The sequence below is a fragment of the Lolium rigidum genome, chromosome 7 (assembly GCF_022539505.1).
Source record: "Lolium rigidum isolate FL_2022 chromosome 7, APGP_CSIRO_Lrig_0.1, whole genome shotgun sequence".
Lineage (NCBI taxonomy): Eukaryota > Viridiplantae > Streptophyta > Magnoliopsida > Poales > Poaceae > Lolium > Lolium rigidum.
Genome location: NC_061514.1, coordinates 321,659,802 through 321,678,228, shown reverse-complemented (window position 1 = coordinate 321,678,228; position 18,427 = coordinate 321,659,802). Strand labels below are relative to the sequence as shown.

The following is an 18,427-nucleotide window of genomic DNA, read 5'->3' as shown; positions in this document are numbered from 1 at the left end:
GTGCAGTTTTCAGTTGAAACTTGAAACTTGAGGATTCAGAGCACAATGATTCTTACAAGGTAGACAGGGAAAGCCAGGAGCAGGTATGCTAGTGAGAAGTGTAGCTTCTTGGTACTCGGCTCCAGCTCCTTGTACACATTCTATATGATCTGCATCTAGAAGGGTACATCAGCTGTAAATAATCAAGCATGATTATTGATTTAAGGATTTGATCCATCTTTGGTTAAATTGCTATGGTTAGACATTTATGTCTTAATTATTCCTATACTTTCACATGAAAATAGCTCTATGACCCATCATAAAAGGTGTATTTGCTCATATATATAGCTGCACCTAATCTAGGCTCCGTCCTAAAGGAATGAAACTTGACAAGATATTAACCATGTTGTATAGATATCTAAATGCTAAGTAAATCCATGTCGCACTCGGGAAGACTTGTCACATATAAGTTCACACCCACACACACATACTTGAACTTGTCCTCTTGCTGCATACTCCCTCCGTTCTGAAATAGTCTACATTCTAGCCCCAAAATTTGTTCTGAAATACTCTACATTCTAGCTTTTAGTCAATAACAACACTGAAAACGAGATGGTTTTAATCTCTTTATTGGATGTTGTTATTTTCGATGTAGCTTGGATTGGTTGTTCAAATATCTAAGTAGTACTAATAAATGCACTACTAATTTGTCTCATTTTTTCTAGAATGTAGACTAAATCAGAATGGAGGGAGTAGAGGATTAAGATTTCTCTCATTGAGAGCATTTACTTGTTGCTATTTACTTTCAGTACTTCATTTTATTGTAAACTACAAACCCAAAACCCCAAAACCACTGCACCCTTTTATTGTTTTACTTGACAAACTTAATAACCAATACCTTCAGCTCCTCATGGGATCGCCAACATTTCTAATTGAAAAGTACTACAGTTATCTCCTGCACTTGGGAGCCATAAGCGTCGCCACTCCTCTATTCATGTCACCCAACGGTATCTCCCTTGATGCGCGCCATGACTTGGCCACCCTCGCCGCGTCAGCCGCTGCTTCGGCCAACTATGTGTTCTCTTCATCGAGCTATGCTTCCTCCCGACCAAAACCCAGGTTCTCCGTCGTTTGCACGCCTACGTCTAGGACCTCGATGGCGCCTGGCCCCCTAGTGAGCTCCATGTCTTCGAGAACCACTACCCGGTCTCTCTCTCTCTTTTTTTCTTGCCGTACTACCAGCTTTGATTGCTACCCTCCTCCGTAGGACCTCGTCATCGGCATAACCAACATTTTCCCGAACAAGTCTGGCTCGCTCCGCTTCCTCTGCAAGCATGTCGTCGTCCAACTCACATCTTCAGTCCCGTATCCCTCTACATCGCCCAGGTCCAAGGCGCGGTCTTTCTACACCTCAAGTTGGTTGCGTCTTCGTCTATTCTGGCAGGTCTTGTTCGAATTCCGTCCGAGGCATAAGCTTGATCTTTTGATTTTGTTTGTGTGTGTCAATAATAGCTGGATCCGTGTTTTCAAATCGTTGCTTGTCGTCCGGCCATGGTGGTCCAGATCTCCAGCGAGGTGAGTATTTCTCTTTTGTTTTGTGGGAAAATAATTTTTTTGCTACAATCACGGTTGGTCTTATGAAAGCAAAAGCAAGCAATAAGATAGATGATTTGATCAGACGGTTTAACTTGGCACAATCAAATCACTAGTACCGGTTCCAAAGGGGCTTTAGTACCGGTTTTGGAACCAGTACTAAAGATTCGGTACTAAAGGCCTCCCAATTTCGTTTAATTTTTTTTAACCAATTTTTTTCATAATTTTTTTTTATTTTTTTCACTCACTTTTTTCCAAAATTTCTAGTATTTCCGTTAGTCTATAACTACACTTAATCTCTAGTCAAATTACTTATCCGTGCTCAAACTTCCCGGTCGGTCACTCATCCTCACACACTACTCCCGCACTAGCACGCTTAACTTCCGAGTTCCATCCCGTTCCACTTCCAAGTGCTTCGCGCGCATGTATGTGATAGTACTATCATATCAATCCTATTAACATGTTGGTCGATGTCACACTTCTTTATTGTTTAAATTTCAAATAATTTTTTTAATAAACAAAAGTAATGATGTAATAATAATGTTGAATAAATAAATAAAATTAACTTTTTAATTTGTATTATTTTTAATTATTTTGTAAATTTTTAATATTTTTTTCCCAAACCTAAAACCTGAAAATTTGAAAATATTATAATTTGCTAAAAGTCATAGTAATATTCTGGGATTCAAAAAATCTTATAATTATTAATTTTAATTTAATAAAATATAAAAATATATAAAATTCTAAATTTCTGGAAAAAAACTAAAATCTTCCTGCTTTCATATTTTCATTTGGAATTTTGAGAATCTAAAAATTGGCTAACCGGGTAAACCCGGGTGAATTCGGATGTAACTTTTTCCCAGGAATTTTTTTACCATTTTTCAAAACTTTTTTGCAAAAAAAGTGAAAATTCAAATTTGTTAATTTTCCCTAATAGTAGGTTGCATAACATACAAGAATCTGAAAACATTTTATTTTTTGAATTTTCTATCATTTTCTTTTCTATTTTACAGTGTCAAAAAAGGCGATCCACGGGGGGGGGGGGGGGGGGGGGGGGAGCAGAAAAACCGTCATGAACCGGTACTAAAGGTCTACCCTTTAGTACCGGTTCGTGTCACGAACCGGTACTAAAGATTTTTCAGCTGACGCGAACCCTTTAGTACCGGTTCGTATCACGAACCGGTACTAAAGATCCTTTGGAACCGGTACTAAAGGTGTGGACAATGCAACCAGTACTAATGCACCCTTTAGTACCGGTTCGTAAGGAAACCGGTACTAAAGGCTTGGACGGAAGCCCCTTTTTCTACTAGTGAATGGCTGGCGACCTGGGGATCGTAAATTTGATCCAGAGCATCCACAAAGTGAAATCTGCACATTTTCAAAAAAAAACTTAGCTTTTTGAATCTTACAAGAAAAAGAAACATAAAAAAAAAACACCACAGCGTCGAACTGGGCCAGCTCAAACTGGATATGCGGCATGCAGTACATGCTGATCTGATCGGCATATAGAAACTGCGGATACCCGGGCACTTGGATCATACTGGGCCTTGTAGCCCAAGGAGCCCTGGCTTCCCTCCTAGCTTGCGCGCTCGCTGCCTTATCAATCATGGATCGCTGGAAATGCCCCAACCACAGCCACAGGGTAGCCGATTTATGCCACGTATCCTTTGGAAAACATGTGTACATGGTCATTTAACCGGAACCGTACACGGTCTCCTCCAGAGAATCAAGTCACATGCATGCATGAACGCAGGGACGGACAAGCTTTTTAAAGCATAATATGGGATGAAGAGCCATGACTTTTAGTGTAGGAACGCACGCGCCGCCCCCACTGACTCGATCTATGTATATATCCCATTTTGCTCAGCTTAATATTAACTAGTCGTAGTACAGTACTAGAACACGTGTATCTCATATATATCTATCGAATGTGCCAGGCTTTGTCTTGCAAGTGGTACACTAGTGGAAAACAGGCCTTTTGATCCGGGTGGTTAGGGCCTTTTGTCGCGGGCGGCCAGCCGCGACAAGCAAGGCGCGATAAAAGGGAGGCCTTTTATCCCGGGTCACTTACGACCCGCGACATAAGGTCCACCACGTGGCAGCCGCCTGGCGCGCGAGAGCACGAGCCCTTTTGTCGCGGGCGGTATTACCACCCGCGACAAAAGGCCCTCTACGTGGCGCGCGCACAACGCTTCGTTTTAGGGTTTGAGGGGTGCGGCACCCCTCCACCGCCACCGACCGCCTGTTATATCATTTTCTTCGTTCGAAAATAAAAGTTGCATATATTTGTACGCTACTAGAAATTGTACACGTTCATTCAATATATATATATATAGATCGATCAAACAAATGTTGGAAGCAAAAGTCGATTCCTCTTTACATGTAGCCCTTACATATATATATACATTTAGCTCACGATCGACAAGCGGTACTAACGACCGTCTATTTGGAGGTAGAGCATCTATTTGGACTAAACAAGCCTTTGTTGTTTAGTACATCTTTAATCAAAAGTCCCGCCAGCTTCCTCAGCGATTCCTAGTGCGTGTTCCTTTGGTTGGAGTCCGTCCGCATGAACTCGACCTATATACGAAAATGAGATGAGTATGACTATATCGAGTGTTGATAACGAAATATTGATGATAATAAATAAAGTTGTGAACTTACGTTGAATTTATTATTGTTACGCTTCTCGGTGGTTAACATGCGAATGGACTCGCAAACGTAGTATCCACATAGATTCGTCCCTTGTGGCTGTCGGGGGCACGGTACGAGGAGTAAATGTTAGCTTCTCCGCCTGGGTTTCGTTCTTACGATGTCTCTTGAAAGCGGTCCAAGCCCCTGCGGGCAAAAGAATGATTGAATGAGTGGATAATTAATTGATATCTCACGAATGATAAAGCGCGGCGATGAAGGAAATTACACTTGGAGCAACTTACGCAAGTCCCGGAACCCGTCCACGCCTCTACTCGGTGGGTCTTTTACCTCAACTATTCCCTTATCGGGTTTAATGTCTAGTAGAATCCGAGTGGAAGCTGCACATGTTATGCATATACGTCGGGAATTACACTTAACATCGAGTAAGAAAAATTGAATGTGCATAAAGATCATTAAGACTCTCACTCGTAGTTGTAAGGAAACAATATTGAATCACGAAATATTGCTCCCCAAAAACCTTAGTAGGTTTCCCCCGTTTCTTGGGCATTAAACTTTACCGTTTGAGCATGTACTTTATACGGGTCAATAAACCCAATATTGATAATATTATTACTTTTGCATTCAACGATCTTCGATCCGCATAAGAGAACACATAAGATATAATGAGTATATATATGCAATGAAAACGAACATGAACTGAATGAAAATGAACTTATATGTAGTTAACAACTTACAAGCAATAGCAACTCATGAGAGATTTGTCGAGGGCATCTAGATTGAATAAGCTGCCGGAGTTCATTCATCTCAATATGGATCTCCTCCTTTCGGTAGTAATATTCCCATGGTATACTCGCCACGATGAACCTTATGTTCTCCTTGCATGCATCAAGGTACCACCGATGCAAATTCCGCATATGTGTTGGCAGTTTAAGCAGCTGCTTCTGTGCTGACCAAGTCGGCCCCGTAGACAAATTTAGGAGCTATATCAGCGGTGGAGTGCTTGCAGCATCTGTCGCATACATCAATTCCTCCACGGTAACGTCACGGGCAGCCGCTAGCTTTGCGGCTTCTTCCATATTGAAACCACCATGTTCCTGGTACAGACTTGGGAACATTAAGCACTTTGAGTGGTGGGATCGATTGTTTGGGCTGAGCACCGAGGAGGGGAACTTCCTTTCTCTTTTTGCCTTTTGTCGTTTGCTTGGCCTTGAGGGGTGCACTTGTTGAAGTTGACTTATTCTCGGTTGCACTTCTAGGCTGATGATTTGCTCGTGCCGGCAATGTCCTTCTCCTTAGCCTTTTCAGCATTCTTTGTGTCAATTACCTTCGCAAGAGTGCGTGTATAGTCATCCTTCTTCTCGTGTAAGTCATACTGCGATGGTGTGTTCAGAAAACTAGTAGCATATGCTATTTGCTTCTCTGTGTATGGCTCTGGCGCTGGAGGTTTTGGCTTATGAAAAAAATCATAATTGATTTTCTTAACAATGGCATCATTTTCCTCCGGGGTACGATCGTAAGGACGGGGGGGAGGAACCTTTGGTACTTTTGGGAGGGGCGACCTCTTGGGGATAGGACTCTTGAAACGCTTCCGGCTGGGTGCATTCCGAGTCTTTTTGGGCGGAGGCGGCGGCGCTGGAGATGGAGATGGACTACCGATGTCGTGGTCGACGTCGTACCCACGGGGTGATGGTGGCGACATGTGATCGGTAGGAGGAGGTGATGGTGGCCTGCGATCACCTGGAGGAGGTGATGGTGACCTGCTTGGGACGGCCGGTACTAGGTGCTACCCAGCCTGGCAGCTTGATATTCTTCTTTTCCCGAGAGAATGATTTCTCCCGAGCACCTCTCCGAGTGTAAGCCCCCATCACCTCCGGGGATATCGAGCTCCAATGTCCCCCACGACGGGACAAGCCGAATCCACCCCGACACGAGCATATCCGAGCTGGAATCGGATTGCCATGCCATGTTGCCGGCTCACCTTCAGGTCCAAATGCCGGTAAGACATAGCCGACCGCCACCTTAACGAAACCTTCCCGAACACCTCATGGAGATCACAAGGTGTTTGCTCCTTGATTCCATCGAAGGGGTCGCCGGGACCGGCATCTATCATCATCCGTGTAGGAGGGGCCTCCGAGTCGGCCACGCTGCTTGTCTCGTCGCTGAGATATTTCAGCGGTATTATCTGCGGGCGTTGTCCTTTTAGTTCATTTATCTCCCGCTGCTGCTGCTTGAAGCTCCAGCTGCTGCTGGTCAAGTCGGCGTTGGAACTCGGCCATCCGGTCATTACGCACCTCCAGTGGCGTTGTTTAGCTCTCGCTCGGCTTCTATAAGTCTCCGCGTCGGCCGGAAACCCAAGCGACCACGGAACACTAGGGCCGAAGCCTCTTGTTCGTCCTCCTTCTCGGGATTACCGAGGACAAGCGTCGGCAAGTCTTTCTCTCTATCGGGAGCAAACTTTAGTTTTCCCGCCTTTATATCTGTCGTCACTTCAATCCATTTTTGCCTGGGTACCCTAACCACTGGTGTCACTTTCAACAATGTTCCCTGTCTTCATGTCATACTCACGGCCATGCGCGAGGAACCAATTTCGAGCCCTTGTGTCCCATCCTTCTCGCGTGGGTTCCGGAGTGATCCCGTTCAGCTCCATCTCGGCCTCTTGTGCATCCCACTTAGGCATGGCTCTTCAGTAGCCCCTCGCCCCGTATGATGGTGATACTTCTTCTCGCTTGCATTCTTCTTGTTTTTCGCTGATAGGTTCACAGACCTCCTCGATTCTTTGTACCTCACAAATTCTTCCCGGTTATGCTCTCGCTTCGCTAGGTAGTTCTCGAATAATGGAGGCTTCTTGTCTTTCTTATAATTTTTCCATAACCGGTTCTTATACGCCGGAAAAGTTCCCCCATCTTCTTAAGAGCCCATTTCTTCACTAGCTCTCGGCTGCTTAGCATTCTCGAGACTCCGATCCCAAATCGGCAAAGTGAAATGTGCCATCGGGTCTCCGAAAAGTGTGTCTTTGTACCTATCGGCAACCTGATTTTCGGACACATTCTTCGTCTTGTTCCATTCTCCGACGGTGATCGGGACACGATCTCTAACCACAACTCCGCAGCTGATTTTTGAACTTCACTCCGACATTCTCGGGTACCACCGGTTGGCCTTTCGGTGATATAGCTTCAATTGTGAAGTGGTCTTTCTTGGTCAACTTCTTTGCCGGGCCTCGTTTCTCTATCTTATCTTCGGAGGCCTAAGAGAATACATATAGAATTGCATTAATGCCTCTATACTAATGCCTCAATACATATGTACATATAGAATTCCATTAATACCTCGTCATGATCGGAGCCGTCAGCTTCTCCGTCACCGGAGCCGTCGTCGGCTTCTCCGTCACCGGAGCCGTCGGCTTCTCCATGACCGGAGCCGTCGGCTTCTCCATGACCGGAGCCGCGGGCTTCTCCATCACCGGAGTCGGCTCGGTCGGCTTACGTACCATCGCGGATTATGTCCGCGAATATGTCTTCCTGTTCCAAGTCCCGTTCGAATTGATCCATTGTTTCTGCAAAAGAATTAAATCGATAAGTAAATGTTCAAACACAAACCAAACCCTAACCCTAATCAAACACAAACCAAACCCTAACCCTAATCGGCGACACGTGTTTGCGAGAGGGAGAGAAGAGGGGAGTTGCGGCGTCGATGGTTTTCGCGAGAGGGAGAGGGGTGTCGGCTAGTGTTCGCGAGATGGAGAGGGGTGTCGGCGAGTGTTGTTCGCGAGAAGGGAGAGAAGAGGGGAGTTGCGGCGTCGATGGTTTTCGCGAGAGGGAGAGGGGTGTCGGCTAGTGTTCGCGAGATGGAGAGGGGTGTCGGCGAGTGTTGTTCGCGAGAAGGGAGAGAAGAGGGGAGTTGCGGCGTCGATGGTTTTCGCGAGAGGGAGAGGGGTGTCGGCTAGTGTTCGCGAGATGGAGAGGGGTGTCGGCGAGTGTTGTTCGCGAGAGGGAGAGCGGTGTTCGCGAGAGTGTTTGCGTCGGTTGTTTACAAGCTAACTAATATAAAATTTAAATTAATACAAAATTTAATCTAACTAACTACAAGATTTGAATTAATACAAAATTTAAACTAAGTAACTACGAAATTTGAATTAACTATCTACAAAAATTTAAACTAACTAACTAATACTAAATTTAATCTAAATACTAATACTAATACTAACTAACTAATACTAATTAAAACTAAATACTAATACTAATACTAACTAACTAATACTAATTAAAACTAAATACTAATACTAATTAACTAAACTAAACTAACTTAACTTAATTAAAAAACTTAATGAAAAAAGGCCGGGGCATGGGCGCCGGCCGGCACCAGCGGCCGCGCGGGCGGCGGAGGGTGGCGGCTACCTGCTTCTCGAGGGTGGCGCGAGAGGGCGGCGGCGGCCGGGGTGTCCCGGAGGAGGCGGCGGCCGAGGAGGCGGCGGCCGGAGGTGGCGCGCGCGGGAGATCTCGTCGAGGTGGCGCGCGAGAGGTGGCGCGAGTGGCGGAGGTGGCGCGAGAGGGCGGGGGCGGCGAAGAGGCGGCTCGAAGTGGCGGGGGCGGCGGCCGGAGAGCGGGGAAGATGGCCGGCGGCGGCGGCGGTGGATTTCGGCGGCTGACGGCGCGATTTACGCTAAGGAAAATGGCCTCCGGTGTTGCGGGTGGGGGCTCCGCCCGCGGCGGTAGGTATTTATACCTAGGGCCTTTTGTCGCGGGTGGGGGCTTGACCCGCGACAAAGAGGGTCTTTTGTCGCGGGTCAAGCCCCCACCCGCGACAAAAGGGGTCTTTATCGCGGGCCGTGGCTCGACCCGCGACAAAAGGAGGTGGCGAGGGGAGGCGGCCGATCCGCGTGAAGCGCATCCAACGGCTCCGGCCGTTTGAATCCAACGGCCTGGAGCCGTTGGACGCGGATCGAGGCCTGGACCGTTTTTGTTTTTCTGTTTTTTGTTTTTCTGTTTTTTGTTTTTCTGTTTTTTTTAAATAAAAACTATTATTTCAATAACTTTTAAATGGTAACTCAAAAAGAAAAGTGTTATATATGAAAATTGATCAGAAAAATCCAATGAACATGAATATGACATCCATAGAACTATTTGCATCTCGCATATATAAATGCTGACACGTGCCTCGCCCCGCCGACGCCGGCGTGCGACGTGTAGCCACCGCCCGACACGTGGCTCACCCCGCCGACGCCGGCGTGCGACGTTTAGCCACCGCTCGACACGTGCCTCGCCCCGCCGACGCCGGCGTGCGACGTGTAGCCACCGCTGACACGTGCCTCACCCCGCCGACGCCGGCGTGCGACGTGTAGCCACCGCCGACACGTGCCATGCCCCGCGTGCGCTATGCAGAGCGACGAGTGCGGGCGCAACCACACGTCGCCACCGCCTCCGCTCATTCATCTCCGGGATGCCTCCATGTCGTCGAGGGCGTCCGGTTTCCGTGGCGTTCGAGTGCATCCGAGCGGTAGGTTCACCGCCGAGATACGCGCCGGTGGCTTCCGCATCACCCTCGGCACGTACAACACGCCGGAAGAGGCGGCGCGCGCTTACGACGCGGCGGCGTGGCGCTTTCGGCGGCCGGGGCACGACATGAACTTCCCGGATATTGAATCGCTAGAGGAGGCGGAGTTCCTCGCGCCACCGCCGTGCCTCGTCACCGACGAGGACCGTCACCGGCATCGCCGAGTGCGGCGCCGGATCGCCATCGCCGAGCGCGACGAGCGGTTGATGCGCCGGTGGAGGGCGCGGTCCCCCGACGCGTTCTTTGCTAACCTTAGGGCACAACGCAGGTCCAACAGGCGCCACCGTCGGGCCGTCGCCGCCTTCGAGCTCGAGAACTCGAATACAACTTGGACCGAAAACGACCCTCGGTGGGATGACCTTTGGACGGAGACAACCTCCGACGACGAGTAGAGACTAGACTAGTAATTTATCTATTTTATTGTAATTTCAATAAAGTCGTTGTCGGTTCTATTAGTTTAAATTTAGTTTATAAAGTCGTTGTCGGTTGTTTTTGTTCAATAAAGTGGTTGACACGAAATTTATTACGATTGAACTGAAATTAAAGTACGGAGCTCAGCGAAAAATAAGATACATGGCCAGATTCGAATGTTGGAGCCATTCAATCATAGTCGTGCCTAGTCCTATACACGTCGCCACTTGTAGTCATCAAAGTCGCCGACGTCATCGTCGCTAGCATCGGGGTCGCGGTTGTCGAACCTCGGCGGATGACCACGCGTGGGGCTGGGATTGAGGGTAGCGCAGGCGGGGGCCACGATAGGCCGGGACGCTCTGGAGAGTCCGGCCGCGCCACCACATCCGACGGCCGGCCTCGTTGAAGTTCGAAGGAGGCGGGCCGTCCTCCTCGTACATGGCAACCGCCCTCTCACGCCGATTGATGAAGAAGCTGTCCCAAGTCGGGCTGTAGTCGGGATGCCACTGAGGATTCCTCCGCTGCTCAGGCGTGAGCTCGAAATAGTAGTGGTTCGTGATGGCCATCTCGCGTGGCACACCTACAGGGATAGGAGGGACCGGTACGCCTCCGACGCTCAGCAACCAGCCGGTCGGGACGCGGTAGCCGGGCGGGCAGGGGTAGTTCGAGGCGCAAAGCGCCTCCGCCTCCCGGGGTGTTAGACATATTGTGTAGAAATACAGGACCGAGAATTCTAATCTCTTCAACTAGGTGAACGAGGAGGTGCGTCATAATATTGAAGAAGGATGGTGGGAACAACAACTCGAAGCTGACAAGACATTGGACCACATCTTCCCGTAATCCGACAAAGTTTCGGATCCATTACCTTCGAGAAATTGCGTTCGGGAATGCACATATCTTCACAATGGCTAGTCGAACATTTTACGGTAGAAGTCCCCTCAATGCAATCGGAAGCAATTGTGTCATAAGCACGTGACGGTCATGGGACTTCGGGTTCCGGAATTTTTTCTCCTTCATATTTACTATCCCCTTTATATTCGACGAGAAACCAGACGGAACCTTGATACTGAATAGGGCTTCAAAAAAGATCTCCTTCTCTTGTTTGGTAAGAGCATAGGCTGGCAGGCCCTACAAACTGCCCTGGATGATTGCCGTTTCGTCCTTTATGAAGTTCCTGGTCCTCCCGTGCTTCTGTTGTATCTTTTGTCTTTCCATACACGCCGAGAAAACCTAGAATATTCACACAAAGATTCTTGGTCAGGTGCATCACGTCGATTGCGGAGCGGACTTCCGAGGACTTTCCAATATTCTAGCTCCCGGAAAATAGATTTCTTCTTCCACATGGGCGCGTGTCCGTCATCGTCTTTCGGAACAGGTCGACTGCCTGGACCCTTTCCAAAGATAACATTTAAATCCTTGACCATGTCAAATATATCAGCACCACTACGGGGACGAGGCTTCGGACGGCGGTCCGCCTCGCCATCGAAATGCTTGCCTTTTTTCCTTAAGGGATGCTTGCGCGGAAGGAAACGACGATTGAACGGGTACACAACTTTTACCTTTTTCCCAAATATTTACTTTCGAGTCTCATCTAAACGAGTGTGTGCATGCATTGTATCCTTTGTTCGTACTGTCACGAAATGTTACCGAGAGCGAGGCCAATCATTGATGGTTACGAATAGCAACGCTCGTAGGTCAAATTCTTGCTCCGTGTGCTCATCCCACACACGTACACCTGGTTTGGCCCACAACTCCAAAAGTTCATCGACTAATGGTCTTAGGTACACATCAATGTCGTTGCCCGGTTGCTTTGGGCCTTGGATAAGCAACGGCATCATAATGAACTTCCGCTTCATGCACAACCAAGGAGGAAGGTTGTAGATACATAGAGTCACGGGCCGAGTCGTTGTGGCTGCAGCTCTGCTCCCCAAAAGGATTCATGCCATCTGTACTTAGACCAAAGTATAAGTTCCTTGCCTCACCTGCAAAATCCGGAAACTCTCTCCCGATGTTTCTCCACTTGCCGACCATCAGCGGGGTGCCTCAACATCGCGTCTTTCTTACGTTCTTCCATGTGCCATCGCAACAACTTGGCATGCTCTTTGTTTCTGAACAAACGTTTCAACCGTGGTATTATTGGAGCATACCACATCACCTTCGCAGGAACCCTCTTCCTGGGTGGCTCGTCCCTCAACATCACCGGGGTCATCTTTTCGATCTTATACCGCAATGCACCACATATCGGACATTTATTCAAATTCTCGTACTTCTCACCGCGGTAGAGGATACGAGTCATTAATGCATGCATGTATCTTCGCACATCTAATCCTAGAGGGCGGACAAGCTTCTTTGCTTCATATGTACTTGACGGGCAATTCATTATTTCTTGGAAACAGCTTCTTTAATATTATCATCAATTTCTCAAATCCCGAGTCAGTCACACCGACCTCTGCCTTCCATTTCAGCAATTCCAATATGCTACCCAGCTTTCTATGCCCATCTTCACAACCTGGGTACAACAATTTGTGGTGGTCCTCTAACATCTTGTCAAACTGCAACCTCTCCTTATCCGTGCCACGAGTCTCTTCTTGCATCGAAATGGCCCGACGAAGATCATCATCAACGGGATCATCGATGCACTGTTCTTCACCTCCTTCTTCTTCATTGTCGTCCATTGCGGTATCAAAGCATTCGAGAGAACATAGATCGGTACTGGTCATCATTATCTTCTTCCTCATCGCCGTCTTCCATCATAACCCCTTCTTCTCCGTGCTTGGTCCAAACATTATAGGCTGGACATGAATCCAAACCGAAGCGGGTGGCTCTTAATGTCTCTTGAGCAAGAGTAATCCTTCTCGTTCTTACATTTTAGACATGGACAGCACATAAAACCTTGCTTCGACTTGTTGGCCTCGGCCACAAGCAGGAAAGAATTCACGCCCTCTGCGAAAGCGGGGGCACATCGGTTACCGTACATCCATGGATGACTCATACGCATCATAAGTACAATTATATATGTATCGGATGCAATCACCTTGCTAAAATTAGTATTGTACGGACTGTGCATATATATATAGTCGAGAAAATAGTTGCTAACCTTTTAGGATCAAAAAAAGGAGAAATCTTATCAAATAAAACCAAGTGGCATCCCTCTCACAAGCATTCCATCAAACACCTCTTGTGCACATGTAGAAAAAATGAGCTAGCATACACCTCCACCTTCACCACCAAGGAAAAAATGAGGTGGGGGGTGGTGGCTGCTTCTATATATATATAGGGGGGGACATTTTGTCGCGGGCCGTATTACGACCCGCGACAAAGGAGGTGGCCACGTCGCTCCTAACCCTTTTGTCGCGGGTCGTAGTACGGCCCGCGACAAAAGGCCGCGACAAAAGCCTCCGCGCGCTCCACATGGTTTCGGGGCGACGTGGCCAGGCCATTTATCGCGGGTGCAGGCGCGCCCGCGACAAAAGGCTCCCACGGAAGCCCTGTTTTCCACTAGTGGTAGTAGGCATCCTCCGAAACACGCTCACCAACTCCAAAAGATACAGTTAAATTTATCCGTCTCATGCCATCACGATAACAGTGTATGTTATGCCAGCCCATGCTAGCAACAAGTTGCAACTGTTTTAATTGTTTTTCCGAAGAAACTTTTGATTTTCAGTCGGGTGCATGCGACTGTTTCCACTAAATTCACTCATGGCCAATCAACGGCACTATTCTTGAAAATATACAATGACAGGCTTGGCTAGGTAAAACAGGGCGAGGGCGACTTCTGTAGCGTGTGCATGCCGAACGTCCGTTGCACCGGTTTTGTGAGGCCTTGGGTTTCAAAATGGCATACATTGAAGGCACGGTGTGTTGCTGCGGGGACATCAAACGAATGGGCACGTCGGCATGCTTATTTTTTCTTCCGATCGATACACCTGGTACCACATTCAGTTAGCATCGGAAAAGATTACAACTACATCTTTAAAATCCGACTAATTGACGTAATTGGGGTGACATGGCTGCACCAATTTTAATCTTGTCAGTATGGTGATACAAATCCTAGTATCTTACGAACTAAGATCCTATTGGACCGAAACGATATGTATCGCACCGTGTATCCTAATGCAGTGGTATAGTTGTCAGAATGCGATACCATGCCTTGAATCGTGAGTATCCCGATACTTTATACGACAAGTGATACCACACATCAGTTAAAACTAATCAAAGAATTAGTTAACGTGCTGACATTAGTGAATCTTATAAGTAGGTAAGTGCTTCACTGGTTTCTTGTTGTGGACTAAATATACTACTACCTCCGTTAAAAAAAGTAAGTGTCTTAATTTGCATCCGTATCTAGAAAAGGTTGAGACACTTATTTTCAGATGGAGGAAGTATTTGCCACATTTCCATCCCTCTTATGGTGTTGGGCTGAATGCTCTAAGTATAGATTATGATATCCCTTACCATAACAATATGGCATACCACTATGTTTTCCTATAAAAATATGCTAGGTAACTATTTTATTTAGTACATACATCAATTGTATTTTGAAAAAAAAAATAGACACGTCATAGTAATATCATGATACCTGATATGCTCTTACGATACGATACTACTGATGGAAAAAAACAATCCCACCAAGTAACTCGATATTGAAAACCTTGGGGAAAATAGCAAAACCGGTACAAATATATAGTATCATATGGAGGAGTACCGTCATCTAAAATTCCAAATCGAATATGCTTGGACATTGCCAGCTTGATTAGTAAACTATGGCCGCAGAAAACCAAAACTGATCCCGGGTGCATATGCACCCGGTATGTATAAAACATATTTCAAAAACATAAAAAATTTAGGAAAAAAATTTAGCATGTAGAGGGACATGTTCTATGTGTGCACGTAAAGTTTCACATAAAACCGACAATTTTTATACCCTGTGTAAAAAAGACAATTAATGCCTCGAGAAATAGACTATTTTAGCACCAAAAATTTGTCTTTTTTGCACAGGGTACAAAACATCTTGATTTTTGCTGAGACAACTTTGTGAGCATATAACATGTCAAGGTATACATGCGGCATTTTTATTTATATTTTTTTTACATTTGTAAATATATTTAATATGTATTTCAAATAAAGGGTGGATATGCACCCGGGTGCAGAAACACCATGTCCACTGTGGCCGGCCATATTTAACAAGTAGTAACGGCAACGAAGAAACTTTAAGGTTAGGTGGGTTCGCCGACTGAGAATTAATCCTTGCTCTAGCTAGTTGCACATGTTGGTCCACTTGCGAAATTAGCTAAATTAGTCCCTGAAACTAGCAGCGTATTGTGGATCAGATCGAACAGGAGCAGCGCGGGCGCTTCCTTGGACATGAGATAATCAACCATCTACCGTCTATAAATAACAAAGAGTCCCAGCTTGATCGTGCAACCCACACTCCCTACTCCCTAGCTTGCTCTTAGCTAGCTAGTTAGCAAGAGACGACGGCCATGGCTTCCACCAGAGCGGCAGCCATCATCCTGGTTGCCTTGATCTGCGGCACCATGCACTACCATCCGGCGGCCGCCATGAAGGTGGACACAACCGGCGTGGCGGTGGCCGACGGCCTCTCCTTGGGCTTCTACCAGGACACATGCCCTTTCGTGGAGCACATCGTGGAGTTCTTGGTGGGCGAGGCCTTCAAGAAGGACGTCGGCATCGCCCCGGCGCTCATCCGCATCTTCTTCCACGACTGCTTCCCGCAGGGCTGCGACGCGTCGGTGCTCCTCAACGGCACGGCCAGCGAGCAGATCCAGCCCCCGAACCAGACGCTCCGCCCCACGGCGCTCAAGCTCATCGAGGACATCCGCGCCGCCGTCCACTCCGCGTGCGGGCCCTTCGTCTCCTGCGCCGACATCCTCGCCCTCGCCACCCGCGACTCCCTCGTGGACGCCGGCGGTCCGAGCTACGACGTGGCGCTAGGCCGGCGCGACGCGCTCGCCCCAGCGGTGCCAGACATCACCAACACACTCCCGGCACCCTTCTTCACCGTGCCACAGCTCATCAAGTCCTTCGGCGACCGCGGCCTCAACGTGACCGACCTCGTCGCGCTCTCCGGCGCGCACTCCTTCGGCGTCGCCCACTGCCCCAACTTCGAGGACCGCTTCAAGAATGGCACTGACACCAACCCACCCATCGACCCTAAGTTCGCCGCGACGCTCAAGGCCAAGTGCGCCGGCGACAACCCCGTCGGCACCGTCACGCAGAAGCTCGACGTGCGCACGCCGGACAAGTTCGACAACAAGTACTACTTCGACCTGGTCGCCAGCCAAGGGCTGTTCAAGTCCGACCAGGCGCTTTTCCACCACGCAGCCACCAACCGCACCGCCGTCCGATTCTCACTCAACGAGGGCGCCTTCTTCACCCAGTTCGCCATTTCCATGGTCAAGATGAGCCAGATGGACGTGCTCACCGGCACCCAGGGCGAGATCCGGAACAACTGCGCCGTCCCCAACAAGCGCGTCGGCATCGAGACCGCCGCCGGCAACAACGACGGCCTCACCGCCGAGATGTAAGAGATAGAGCAAGGATGTGGTGTTGTTCAATCGTCAGTGGACTGGGGTTTAGTTGATGCTTTCTCTGTAAGTGTGCTTTCTAGGTTAATAAGACGAGTGACTAATCAATATGCATATGCTTCCTACGGTATCCAGGATCGAGGTTCCATCTGGATACAAATGATCATCAGTAGAATCGTAAGACCAGGAAAGCTTACCATGTCTCAATGGGTTTTACTTTGCGCTGTATGCTGGTCAATACTAGGGTTTTGCTTCAGTGTCTCCTGGGTAAGCCGAGGAACTAAACAATGTCACTGTCACTACCGGTGCCACCACTTTTGTTTTTGACAAAGGGACTACCTGTATGATGGTCAATATAAGGCCTTAAATGCTAGTACCAGAGATAGTTGACATTTCAAGTGTAAGAGCCGGCAAATATTAGAAATAATAAGGGAACTGCGAAGGAACGAAAACATCTATATCATGGAGACTACTAGCTCTCATCTGGCCGAGAATTAGGTTGGTGACATATTTTCTCACTTACAACCCATGTACAAAGGCCAGCACACATCACAACGTTAATTTCCAACAATCTAGAGATATGATTACAGATTGTGAAGAAAATTTATATCAAAGTATCTTTGAAAACACAGTTGACAGCATTAATTCCATTTACCATATGTTTATAAATTCTGAAAATAGATAATGTAAGATACAATTTTTCATGAAAATTTGACAGATATTTACGTCTCAAGTTTTCATATCTAAGTACAGTTTTATCAATGAAATTTACAGACAATATTTCAAGATTTCCCACTCTACTTGTAACCTTTTATTTACGAAAAATTCACAAACTATTAATAATCATCAATAATAGTATAAATAGCCTAAAATTAATACATTATAAATAGATACTTGCACCACCTAACGACAGCCACTCTACTTCTGTCTAACTGGCCATTATTGTTTTGTGTGAAATGAAGTATATTTATGGTAACACTCGCAAAGCACCCAATCACTACATTTGCAACTTGTTAGTATGGGCTGCCATAATTTACTCATCAAGTTGAGCATCCAAGGATATACTTGAACGGATCACATTGAAATTTTTAACGACGCATGGTTGGGGAGCCTCTCCCGGAGGATGCCTGCCACTTACCAGACAAAGCCGTTGGATTTTTGTGTAGATACGAAGGCCGGGCACGTGCTCCACTGTTCAAGATAATCTTGACTATTGATCGAGTCAGTCACTGATGCGCGTTTTCAGACACAAAAGGTCACATATACTACAATCTGAATAGCACAACGACCACAGATGCTTTCAAACCAAGGATTAGCCCATGAAGGCTACACGATTAATGCTATCCAAGGTGAACGGAGGCTCACGAAGTTTCGAAACCCTAACGCCTCCGGGTCGCTCTCGGGCGACTCCGAGGCGCCCCCGCGCCGCCAACCAAGAACCCGCCGCCGCACCTCCCCCTCAGCCCTCGCCGCCGTCGGAGGAGGCCGTTCAACGGCGGACGGCGGCGGCGGGGGTCTCCTCCGGCCGACTCCCCCAAAATCCAACTCCACACCACAAATCCGTCCCCAAATCAAAAACCAGATCGCGACCTCGACTGCCGACCAAGTGCGCCGCGCCGCCGTCGCTCGGCCGTCACGCGGGCGTTCTCCGCCATGGAGCCACGCTGCTGCTCCCCTCGGCGCGTGTCAAG

The 18,427-nt window shown here is 47.7% G+C and overlaps 1 protein-coding gene across 1 annotated transcript; it reads left to right on the top strand.

The window, feature by feature from the left end:
- The first annotated feature begins 15,671 nt into the window (after positions 1-15,671).
- Positions 15,672-16,866, top strand: LOC124678434 (peroxidase 12-like). Its single transcript, XM_047214327.1, has one exon. The coding sequence runs from the start codon at positions 15,672-15,674 to the stop codon at positions 16,734-16,736; it is 1,065 nt and encodes a 354-aa protein (XP_047070283.1). The 3' UTR covers positions 16,737-16,866.
- The last annotated feature ends 1,561 nt before the right edge of the window (positions 16,867-18,427 follow it).

Bases quoted from the DNA above. Each gene is read 5' to 3' on its own strand.
- LOC124678434 (XM_047214327.1), top strand. From the start codon at position 15,672: ATGGCTTCCACCAGAGCGGCAGCCATCATCCTGGTTGCCTTGATCTGC.